The sequence below is a fragment of the Pelodiscus sinensis genome, chromosome 11, assembly GCF_049634645.1.
Source record: "Pelodiscus sinensis isolate JC-2024 chromosome 11, ASM4963464v1, whole genome shotgun sequence".
Classification (NCBI taxonomy): domain Eukaryota; kingdom Metazoa; phylum Chordata; order Testudines; family Trionychidae; genus Pelodiscus; species Pelodiscus sinensis.
Genome location: NC_134721.1, coordinates 46,416,834 through 46,428,919, shown reverse-complemented (window position 1 = coordinate 46,428,919; position 12,086 = coordinate 46,416,834). Strand labels below are relative to the sequence as shown.

The following is a 12,086-nucleotide window of genomic DNA, read 5'->3' as shown; positions in this document are numbered from 1 at the left end:
CCGTGTATGACATGGGGAGTGCAGGATGCCCCAGTGCTGAGCGAGGGACGAGGACGTGGCATGGGTTCCCAGCTCCGCTGTTTTTACCTCTCGGGATTGTCACTGCCCAGGCTGGCTCGCTCCTCCTTGTGCTCTCCGACGCTGCTGGATCTGTGAAGGCTCCTGCGGGAATGCTTGCGCCGAGGTTGGTCCCTCTCTGGCATGTCATCCTGCTCCAAGGCCTCACTCTCCACATAGGGATATGCCACCAGGTTAATGTAGCCATCACTGTCCCCTTCAAAGCAGACGGACACCACACCTGCCAGAGAGGCAGCACGGTCAATGCAAGCGGGGGAGCATGGGGAAACACAGCACCAGAACAAACCCAGGCCTGAAGAATGGCTCTGCAGGAAGGACTCGGAAGACCTTGCAAAGGAAAAGTGCCTCAGACAAACCTCACCACCCAACCACTGGCGTATGACAAGCAGCAATCAACGTGGGGCTCCTGGCAGGGCAGCCTCCGCAGTCAGAGAGGAACCCAGAACACATCACCCCCAGTGTGCAGAAAGACCAAAAGTTTCCTCTTCACCTCCTGTCACAGCACTCCCCAGGCCAATGTCTGCTCAAGAGCCCACACCCCCACCCGCCCTTATCCTGTGTCGGCTGCCTGGTCGCTCCCTCAGCTCCTGCAGGCCAGGTTCCCTCCACCCCGGCACACAGCTGGCCGAGAGGCCGTGCTCCCGCTCCGCTGCGGACCCCTTGCTGGCGCTGCCGCGGGAGAGGCCCGAAGGAGGCTTGGTGCAGCTTCCCTCGGATGATCACTCCCAAGAGCTATGGATGTGCCTACGTGATGCCTTCCAGAACTGGTAGGAAATTCCTCTAGGCCAAGGGTGGGGAACTGTTTGGAAGTCAGTTGGGGGCCACCCACAAGCGAGAAGCAAAAACACTCACCACCACTCATTAGGGATGTGAAAGGGTAACTGATAAGCATCACCCTTACCAGGTGAGGCTTAACCAGAACCGGTAACCTCCCCCCCCCCCCCCACCATGGACAGTGGCCCTCCAGCCTAGCCACAGCTGAGCCAATCCCCTTCAATCAGCTAACTGCTCAAACCTTAGGGTTAACTGGTTAACCAATTAAATGGGATTTTACATCCCTGACATGGCCCCCAACTGAGAAGACACACACGCTTGGACACCACAGTTCCCCTACTGCTCCAGAGACTGGGGGCTGAGGCTCAGGGCTTCCCCACATGGCTGGATTAACTTCTGGGGACCCGGACCTAGTAGATTTGGTGGGGCCTCCCTAGGCTCCAGGGTGGGGCCAAAAATGAAGGGTTCGGTGTGCAGGAAGGGCTGAGGATGGGGGCGCAGAAGGGGCTGAGGATGGGGGCAAGGTCTGGGCGAGAAGTAGGGTGCAGGAGGGGCTGGAGGTGAGGGGTCTGGATGGGGGCACTTACCTGGTACAGCTCCCATGCGGTGGGGGGAACAGGCGCTGGTAGGCACTGCGCTCCCACTGGTGGTAATTGCTGCCGCCCGCAGTGGGGAGCTGGCACTCACACTCCAGCTCTGCAGGGGTGGGAAGGAGTGGTGGCTTGGAGACTCACTGTGGGCCTGAAGCACCAGCCTGCCCTGCCACAGGAAGGAAGCTCTGAGCCTCCTGCAGGCCACATCAGGGCAAGCCAGGGCCAGATCCTGCCCACGGACCGGAAGTTCCCAACAGCATCCCTCAGAGCACTTGCCAGATCTCAAGCTGACTCAGTAAAGTACATTTGCAAAAAAAGCAAACATGACTCTGGGATGCATTAACAGGTGTGTTGTGAGCAAGACACGAGGAGTCATTCTTCAGCTCTACTCTGCGCTGGTTAGGCCTCAGTTGGAGAATTGTGTCCAGTTCTGGGCACCGCATTTCAAGAAGGATGTGGAGAAATTGGAGAGGGTCCAGAGAAGAGCAACAAGAATGATGAAAGGTCCAGAGAACATGAGCTATGAAGGAGGCTGAAAGAATTGGGTTTGTTTAGTTTAGAAAAGAGAAGATGGACGGGGGACATGATAGCGGTTTTCAGGTATCTAAAAGGGTGTCATGAGGAGGGAGAGAGAAAACTTGCTCATCTTGGCCTCTGAGGATAGAAGACGCAATGGGCTTAAACTGCAGTAAGGGAGGTTTATGTTGGACATTAGGAAAAAGTTCCTAACTGTCAGGGTGGTCAAACACTGGAATAAATTGCCCAGGGAGGTTGTGGAATCCCCATCTCTGGAGATAGTTAAGAGTAGGTTAGATAAATGTCTATCAGGGATGGTCTAGACAGTATTTGGTCCTGCCGTGGGGGCAGGGAACTGGACTTGATGACCTCTCGAGGTCCCTTCCAGTCCTACTATTCTGATTCTATGATTAACACACTTTTCGGTCTCTCTACATTCAATGATGCCAGCCAGTGACAGCCAGAGCTAACAGCCATGCAACCAGCACGGTGGACCCACAGAAAGGTCCATGGCAGGGAATTACGAATTTCCACCCGGTTTGGCTTTGGCAGTCCAAGTATGGGGTAGATTGTTACAATGGACAGTTTGCCCTTCAGCAGCATGAGGAAGCAAGCGGAGGCAGCACATGCCACACACCCCTCCAGCTCCCAGCCCCCACGCTGGGGCTGAGGCTGCTGCTGGCTCCCAGTCCCTTTGTTCGGCGCTGGGGCTTCCTGCAGACACCAGTCACCCCAGCTATGAAGCTTCCCAAGCCTATTCTGGCTCCCTTAGGGTTCCGTGCCAGTTCTGCGGGATTAGGGCAGAGGAGCCTCTTAAGACTTGTGGGAAGAGGAGACACTGGGCTGTACCCGGTGCACCACGCACAGGGCCACTGCTGGTTCCTGGGCCAGCCTTCCCAGAAATGCAGCTTTACTGTGGGATGTTGTACTCCGGCACCCAAGGCAGCCTCCATGCATAGGCCCTGCCACCATGCCCCAGGTGTGTTGAGGGCAAGGCTGCAGCTCAAGCTGGGGTTGGCATGACCCCCTTGCGAGCCGCTGTGATACAGGTTGTCCCTATGGGGCTGTGGCAGTCACTGGGGGCGTGGGACTCCAGCCCCTCTACCTGGCCAGCTGGGAAGTAAAGCCAGGGTACTCCAGCATGCTGCACGCTGCCTGGGTGACCTTCCCAAGGACATGCCAACGTAATGCTGCTTCAGCCCACTACAGCAAGTGCACTAGGCAGCTCTTCGCACGAAACAGCCTCTGGGCCTGCACACGCCCCTTGTCGCCTCATGTCGCAGAGCACGTGTTAGTGCGACACGGAGAACGCTCAGGAAATAGCCAGTGAGGAACTGCCCCTCCCTCGCAGGGCTGGAAACCGAGTGGGAACGTCACCCTACAGCTCCAACTCAGGGGGCCTCACTGGGGGCAGCAGTCACTGCTGGCTGGGAGAAATGGCATCACACCTTGTTTCCAGCGCTGGGTCTCACGGCCCAAAGTCTGATACAAAGGGGGAAAGCTGGACACTTGCATTTGTCAACTGGCAGCCTCATTGCCAGGCACACAGTCACCAAGCAGCCAGCCCAGTGTCCAGCATGTTAGCCAAGGGCTCCTCTCAGTGCCATCACTGTGGGAGAAGCAGCACCTGAACTGGGCATGCACCATGTCTGTAAATCTGCCTGCTCCCCTTGGCACTACTCCTGCCTGGGGTCCGAGGGCAGAGAAAGCATCAGCTCCCAGCTTTCGAGCAGGCCGGCCTGGGGTTCGGGACTCCCACGCCCAAGGGACATATGGAGCAGGCGGCTTGTTGGGCAACAGCCTGTTGATGGCGCTATGGTAATAAATGGATAACCTAGTGTGTGGGCAGGAAGGGGACAATAGAAGCCAAAACCTGTATTGTCCATGCAGAGCATGCCCATCCCAAAGAGCCTGGGCCAGGGAGAGGGAAGAAAACAAGAGCAGTTTTTAGTTGACAGGTAGCCTTGAGTGATCTGCACTGATGTGTCAATGGGGCAGCTTTTCTTGGGGTAAACCTCCCTCCCCCACAAGTCTCGCTTCCACCTGGGTCTGGAAGAGGTGACCTGCAATGACCTAGCTCTATGCTCGGAAGGTATTGGTATTCATTCCTCCACACATCCCAATGAAACCATATTTTCCTCCACAGACATTGCCCGCTCAGCAACGTAAGGGGTGGCTGCTTAATAGCTTCGTGTTTGACATAAGGCTATTTCCTTAGGAAGTCTGACATCCAAAGCTGATCGTGCAAGGTCAAATAGTTGTAACTGCTTTAACCTTCTGAACCTCAACATCTACCGTCGCCAAATAAATGTCTGACACTCCCCTCCAATTTCAACTGACAAACGTTTTTTAAATGCTTAAAAATAAACATTATCCTCCACTGACGCGACAAACATACACATCTAGCCCTAAAAAGCCTTGCCGCGGGGCATGGCGATTCCTTATGGCCCAATGGCTGCACAATTTACTTCCCATGGGAGATGAAAGACTTTAAACCAGTTTTAGGACTGGGACGCTATTTGAAGGGACGTTAAATTAGATCAGCTAACTGAACAGTCGATGGAAATTCCAGCGACCATTCGATTAGTCGATAAGGGCACTTCTGCTTTGTAATGTAGCAAAAGCACGCCTGGCTGTTGCTACATTCCCAAGGCCTAAGCCCCTGCTGCATTCTGCCTTTGAAATGTACCAGAGCCCCAGCAGGGGCTCTTGTGCATTTCACAGACTGAAATGCCACATGCAGCCAGCACGGACTCTTGTACATTTCGAAGGTGGAATGTCGCTGCTACGCCCCTGTCCCCTCCCACAGAGCTGGAGCTGGGGGAACCAGCTTTTAAGCCGGCTCCCCCCGGGACTCCCTCCTCTACTCTCCCCTTGCTGCCTCTTTCCAATAGAGGCAGCAAAGGGGGGAGGAGGAGGAGAGGGAGTGACTACTTGACTAGTGTACAGACTATGTCCAATAGGCAAAAGCTTATCGAAGTCGATTAGTCGCTTACATCCCTAGCTATTTGTGGTCACTTTAAAGGTTATTGGTCTCCTTGTCAGTCTGGTGCAGCTGGAACCCTAGAGATTGCTTGCATATAGAGGGGTAGAAAACTCAATTCTAAGAGAACGTTTGCTTTCTCTGATACTGAAAAACTATTCAGTGTGACAAACGTAGCACGTATGGGAGTGGCAAAGATGTCACCAGCTCTTTGGGATGACCAGCCAGGCAGTCACCAAGCTTTCACAGGTGCATGATGGCCAGGGGTGCACAGCGAATCTGTAAATGGGACCTGGCCCCCACCAAGACTGCGTGTTAGGGCACACTTCTGAGGAAAGCCAAGAGGAAGAGGCTCTCACTTAAGGGAATGCACCAAACTGCCTTACTCTGGAGCACACACAGGCCAGTCATTCAAGAGAAGGGAGCTCTGCAGCTACAGGAAGGCAGAGCATGAGCGAAACACATCAAGCACCCACCCACGTGAAGGGATGGCAGCTCAGCGTGCTTTGCTGCCATCAAATGCCCCCTTTCCCATGCACACAGGCAGGCCAAGAAACTAGGAATGCAGGTTTTTAGCACCAGCTTCAGAATATTTGTCTTGACAGTTTCCTTGGGCCATTTCCCACAGAGCATCTGTTCCCATAGATGCACCCCATAGGAACTAGAGTCCTGAGAAGAGCGGACACAGATCAAGCCACAAAGCAAAGGGAGCAACTTCACTGTTTTACCTGCACTCAATGCTGTTCGCCATGGGGAACACAGCTGTGCCGAGAGCAGTGCTGAGCACCGGGAGAAGCTTAGGCGGAGCTCCAAGCAAAAAGCAGAACTGAAAGGGCTGTTGTCAGCAGCCAGAAGCTCCATATTCATTTCTCCCCAACCAAAGCTGGAACCCAGCTGCGTAAGAGGGGGACCCATCCCCTCCATTGGATGTGGAGAATGGGAGGCCAAGCCTTTCGAGGGGCAGGGTTCAAAATAGGACTTTGCTAGCTGTTCCATATATGGTGACTATCTCTCAGTCAGGAGCCAATTCAGGACTCTTCTCAGCCTGAAGCCTGGCGCTGAAATCATCTCCCTGCTCATCAGCCACACGCTCAGTCCTGTACACACACTCCAGCCCACAAGCTCACATCAAGTCACTGGAGAACAGCAGGAGGGAAGGGGAGGGGAGGGCAAAAGAGCCCGATGAACAGAACCTGCCCAAGCTGCAGGAGCCCCCCGAGCATGGAGCTACGCTGGCAGCAGCATGGTGGCTCACCTTTGTACTCGGGGGTGAACTCCTTCATTTCCGGGGGCAGGGACTCGTAGAAGCGCTGTTCTCGGGAAATGAGGGGCTTGCAAACAGTGTGGTCATCGTAGCGCATCATGCTGCTGTGGCCGCCCACCTGGTGAATGAAAGGCTCCAGCAGGACCCCTCGCTCTCCGGCACGACTGGCATTTTTGCCATACTTGCCCACTTCCATGGTTTGACAAACACACATTGCGTTCGGCACCAGTTGCACGCTCGGGGCATGGGGAGAGCCGCATGGGCTGGGAAGGGGCAACTTCACGAGGGGCAGCCAGCCACGGCTGGGAAGTCCCAGGAACTAGTCTTGCTCCAATCTGAAAAACAATGGAGAGTCCTATGAGAAAAGAGCTGGTCTCACCAGGAACTTTTCCTACATCAAGGCCAGCCAGCAGGTTTTCTACTGAGGAAGAAAAGGGGAGCCTTCCCCCATACCTTTAGTCCTGCCCACATGGACAGGAAAGCACACATTCATGTCCTGCTCTCTACCCCAAGCCCACCTCCCAAATCTGGTAGGTACTTGACTCCTTAGGGCTGGCAGAACTTTTTCACAGGGCTTTGTCAAGTGAGGGCTGGAAGAAATCTAGTATTTTGATTCCACTTAGAAAGTTATTTCCATGTGCTGATGGATCTTGCCATTAATAAAGTGCTGTCACAATGCAGCACATGGTATGAGGGAGAGCCTCCCCTTCGCCAACCCTTCCCCCCAAATCTAGCAGGAAGAGCAGCACAGGTACAGAAAAGCCCTACACAGGAACCCAAATCCTAATGTTTCTAGGATCCAACTTTACCTCTGATAAACTGCCACCAATGTTAGTCAGTCTCCAGCGAGGATTGCTGTAACCTGCCCTGTCTGCCCTCCCATGGGCACACACTGCCACCCAAAGCTCAGCCTCTAGCACACTCCTCCTGCCCCGGCCCCCGTCTCTTATCACCCCCCTCCACTCTCTCCGCTGGCTGCCCCAGCTTCACCAGGCAAAACAAAAACAGAACACCCTCACTCACACGCTGACATGACAGCCTTCCAATACTTTCCCCACAACTTCCTCCAAAGGACAAACAAGCTCTCCTGCAACTGACGGAAACAATCCCAGAGCACCTCGGCACAAAGAATTATGGGAAGGGCCCTACCAAATTCACAGCCATGCAAATGTGTCTCAGGCTGTAAAATCTGCCCTTTGGGTGCTTTTACCCTGTACCACCCAAATTTCACGGGGAGACCAGTGTTTCTCAAATTAGGGGTCCTGACCCAAAAGTGAGTTGGTTGCAGGGCAATCTCATGGTTATTTTGGGGGGGGAGGGGTCATGGTACTGCCACCCCTTACTTCTGCACTGCCTTCGGAGCTGGACAACTGGAGAGTGATGGCTACAATGTTGGCCATGTACCTAGCTCGAAGGCAGCACCCAGCCAGCAGCAGTGCAGATGTAAGGGTGGCAATGCCACACCCACGATGCCCTTATTTCCGTACTGCTGCTTTCCGAACTGGATGCCAGAGAGTGGCAGCTGCTGCTGGAGTGCCCAGATCTGCAGGCAGCAGTAAGGGTGGCAATACCATACCGTGCCATTCGTGCTGCTGGCTCTGCCTTCTCAGCTGAGCTCCCAGTCACCAACCACCGCTCTCCAGCTGCCCAATACAGAAGGGAGAGCCACCACCAACAGCTGTGCAGAATAAGGGTAGCAATACTGCATCCCCCATACAATAACCTTGAAACCCCCACCCAACTTGTTTTGGGGTCAGGGACCCCTACAATTACTCCACCAGCAAATTTCAGCAAGATTTAAATCTCTGAAATCTTGAAACTTACCATTTTTTAAAATCCTAGGACCATGAACTTGACCAAAATGGACTGTGAATTTGGCAGGGCCCTATGTCTGGGCTCTGGCCCCCAGAGCCACACATGCAAGCACAGACAGTGTGACGGCACAGTGACATGGGTAGGTCTTTGCTGTAGAGAAGTTCCAACATGGAAGAGGCTAAGCAGGGTGCTCAGACCCAAGTGCCAATTGCTGTGACATGTAGCCTCTGGGGTGCTTCCTAGAAGTGGGTTAGGGATCTGACCCACACAGGAAATGGGAGTTGAATCCTCCATTTCTATCTGCTGCCTTTCCACGAGGAGACCACCAGCAGATGGGGCAAGATGGTACTGATCACAGGAAGTCAGCCACACATTACAGCAGACAGAGGCAAGAGTCATTTGGACCCTCTTCCTGCAGTTTCAATGGTGTGTCTAGGATTTTACACTCCCAGCACTCCGGACAAGGTTGTTGACAGGACCTCATGCTGCAGACAGGGCAAGGGCACAAACCAGAACATACACAGGGGGTCAGACCAAAGGTCCATCTAGCCCAGTATCCTGTCTTCTGACAGTGGTCAATGCCAGCTGCCCCAGGGAGAATGATCCAAACAGGGAATCATCAAGTGATCCCACCCCTGTTGCCCATTCCCAGCTTCTGGCAAACAGGGTCTGGCAGCAGCATCTGATTTGACCCAATGACACCCACATGTACGGCTATCGTCATACAGAATTCAACAGTTGTCAGCACCACCACTACGAGGGATGTATGTAGAGTTAACCTGTTACTCAGTAAGCACTCACCCCAGCAAGCATGCCGGCAAGGAAACTGGTTAACCAACAGCCCAGCCAGAGCGCCCTCTGCCCACAGGATGCGGGTTAACTTTTTAAACAGGATTTTACAACCCTAACCACTATTCAAATGGTTCCACTGCCACTCCAAGGTAGGACTTCAGCTCTAGCACAGCTCTGATGTGGGTTTCATGTAATCAAGTCACAAGCTGCAAATTTTCTTTGGCAGATTTTATATCAGCCTTTAGCTTTCGTCCCTAAGAACAGGAGAGGAGAGGGAAAGGTGTTCCCAAAGTAGGGCTAGTCAGGACAATGACAGATAGCACCCCGGTCAGGACTTGTCCCATTTGACGTTTGAGCGGCCCAGCTCTGGGGCTCACATGATGCTGAAGGAGAAAGATTTCAAGTGTGCCGAGTGTAATCAAAGGGCTCAGAGCAAACAAAGCCCCCAACGTATGTGTAAACCCATGAATTTTAAACTAGTCTCTTCATTCTAGGACACCAACTCAATTTCTGGATGCATGCAGTTAGTGATACAGTTTCCCTACAAATTTAACAGACCAAATCTCCTCTCCTTATGTGCAATTAATGAGGAAAAGCTGCCAAGCTCTGCTCCCTGAACTGAAGAGGATATCGGCATGCGCCTAACATCAAGTTCTGCTTCTACAGGCAGATGGGCTACAGACATACCAAGTCCCTCAAGTGGGCTTTTGGCACCAGCCCGAGAGCCAAACTTATCTCAAGGAGGCCATGGATCCGCATGGATACTCTGGAGCAGATCCTTTGGCCTAGTCCACTTTCTGTGCCCTTCAGATGGTGCAAAGAGAGCAGAAGCTGCCTGGCGGAGGGAGACTGCGGGTGCAAAGCGAGAGTATGAAGCTCTAACACCTTCTGCTGGACATAGCACTGTGTTGGGATGTGGAGGGAGTGCGTCTGCTACCCTCCAGCTATTCCTGAGCTGCAAGTGATCTCTTTGGGACCACAGACAGCTAGTACATGAGTCAGGGCCAGGGCAGAGAATCAGGGGCTATAACAGGTTGCTAATCTTCCCCCTCCTGAAGCTCACTGAGGCGGTCATGGCCCAGCAAGAAGTTAACAATGAACAGCCACAGGTTCACTAGGTGCCTCCGTTTCCCTTCTATAAAACAGGAACAGCGATGCTTCCCTACTTCACTAGTAGGTTATGAGCGTACAAAAAATTAATGTTAATGACAAACTGGGTGTGATGATGCGTCAGTACCTTGCTGGTTGCTATGCTTGGGCTGTGGGCGACCCCTACTGGCCTCTGTCTGTAAACACTGCCCAACAGGGGGGCACCTTGAGGGCCCCTGTGACAGTGACCAAACTGGTCCTACCAGTTAAGGGAAGGGAAGGAACAAAGGAAGTGAGTGTTGGGGGAAGGGTCAGTTTCTGGCTGGAATCATGAAGGAGACAGACTAAGGAGGGGGGCTGAGAGTCTAAGGGCCCAAGCACCCCATCAAGAGCATCCTGGCCCAGACTCCTTTAGCCATGTCATGTGAAGGCTGTGCTGCATCCTGGAAAAGCAATAACCCCTCTCTATTCTACTGACTGGCGGAGTCTGTTCTTGTTGCTATGGGGCTGCATGATCGGGGGAACCCCGACTCGCCGTCACACTGGAACGTTGTCAAGATGGAGGCCACAAGTATGCAGCAGACAAACCAATCAACTCTCCCAGAGCTGAGTCTGGACTATTCCTACAGGGGGGTTGCCCTTGCTTTGAGACTTACTCTTAAAGCATCAAGCAACAGGGTTTTCTCAAGGATGTTTCTAGTGGCCTAGAAACCGGTCCAGGGGTTACAGTACATATAGAGTAGCGAGTGAGTTGCATCTCACAAAAGCTTATGCTCCAAAAAATGTGCTAGTCTTTAAAGTGCCACTGGATTCTCCCTTGGTTTTGCTGAAACAGACTAACATGGCTACCCCTCAGAAACCAAGCAGAAGAGGCACACCAACTGACCCCCACAAGCAGTAAGAAAGAACTGAAAGGGCATGGGTTGGTGGCACCTGATATACCACAGCATGCTAAAGGGTACCTCTGGCCCTATGGGTACCACTAAGGCAAAAATCTCCAACAGCTGCATATGTGGGTATTCACACCTACAATGGAGTCAGCGTAAGCACTTGAAGAAAAGGTTTCCAATAAAAAGATGGATTGGGAGCAAGCTGCCCCTCCTTTAAGGTTAGGCTCCTCTCTGCCAATATGCCTGAGCTAAACTGCTTATCAACTGTAGGTCTCATAGCTCAACACTTGCTTTTAAGCAAAATGGAGCTAAAGGTTTCTACAGGAACTTAGTCCTTTGCTGTTACACATACAAATCTTTCTAAGGGAAGACCAAGATAACCCAAATTAAATACAGGCAAAGTCACTTTCCTGCTGCACTGTACAAGTCATAGAATCATAGAATACTAGGACTGGAAGGGACCTCGAGAGGTCATCAAGTCCAGCCCCCTGCCCTCATGGCAGGACCAAGTACTATCTAGACCATCCCTGATAGACATGTATTTAACCTACTCTGAAATATCTCCAGAGATGGAGATTCCACAACCTCCCTGGGCAATTTATTCTCCAGTGTTTGAGCTCCCTGACAGCTAGGAAGGAATTTTTTCCTAATGTTCAATCTAAACCTCCCTTGCTGCAGTTTAAGCCCCTTGCTTCTTGTTCTATCCTCAGAGGCCAAGATGAACAAGTTTTCTCCCTCCTCCTTATGACACCCTTTTAGATACCTGAAAACTGCTATCATGTCCCCCCTCAATCTTCTCTTTTCCAAACTAAACAAACCCAATTCTTTCAGCCTTCCTGAATCCCATCTCTGACTCTAGCCTTTAAGCATCACCTACACTAAGGGGTGTGGGCTGGGGGAAGGAGAAGGCAGCAACCACAGTTCTGTTTGAAACAGATGGAAGAATCCTGCTAAGCATACCCCAGTGCTTAGGCCTGACAGTTTCAACAAAATATGCACATGAACAGAGACTGAACCATTTGTTTGCCAACATGGACCCCACAGATTTTCCTCCGAGCCAGTGGAAGGCAACCTGTGGCCATCCGAGTTCTGTACATGGCCCACAAGATATTCTGTTTACTGTTGTCCACACCAAAAAGTTGCCCGATTCTGGTTTCCATCCACACAGGTTTTTCCCTACCAGTATCACTAAGTGACACGCATGTAAAACAAGGGCACGTGAAGTGAGGTGAGTGCTGATTGCACACAACCGTGTGCTCCCTCTGAATCCCAAGAGGTGCTACCGTTCAATT

The 12,086-nt window shown here is 52.5% G+C and overlaps 1 protein-coding gene across 5 annotated transcripts in view; it reads right to left on the bottom strand.

The window, feature by feature from the left end:
* IP6K1 (inositol hexakisphosphate kinase 1) overlaps positions 1-12,086 on the bottom strand; it is a 36,342-nt gene that overhangs the window by 7,097 nt on the left and 17,159 nt on the right. For 4 of the 5 annotated variants that reach the window (XM_075939597.1, XM_075939596.1, XM_075939599.1 and 1 more), the window contains exons 2-3: positions 6,200-6,543; positions 88-298 (exon numbers count right to left, since the gene is read on the bottom strand). In XM_075939597.1, coding sequence (XP_075795712.1) covers positions 88-298; positions 6,200-6,422 — 434 coding nt within the window. In that variant the 5' untranslated portion in view covers positions 6,423-6,543. Of the gene's footprint in view, positions 1-87; positions 299-6,199; positions 6,544-7,017; positions 7,138-12,086 lie in introns of those variants that run through there. The other variant, XM_006119657.4, reaches the window with a different exon arrangement.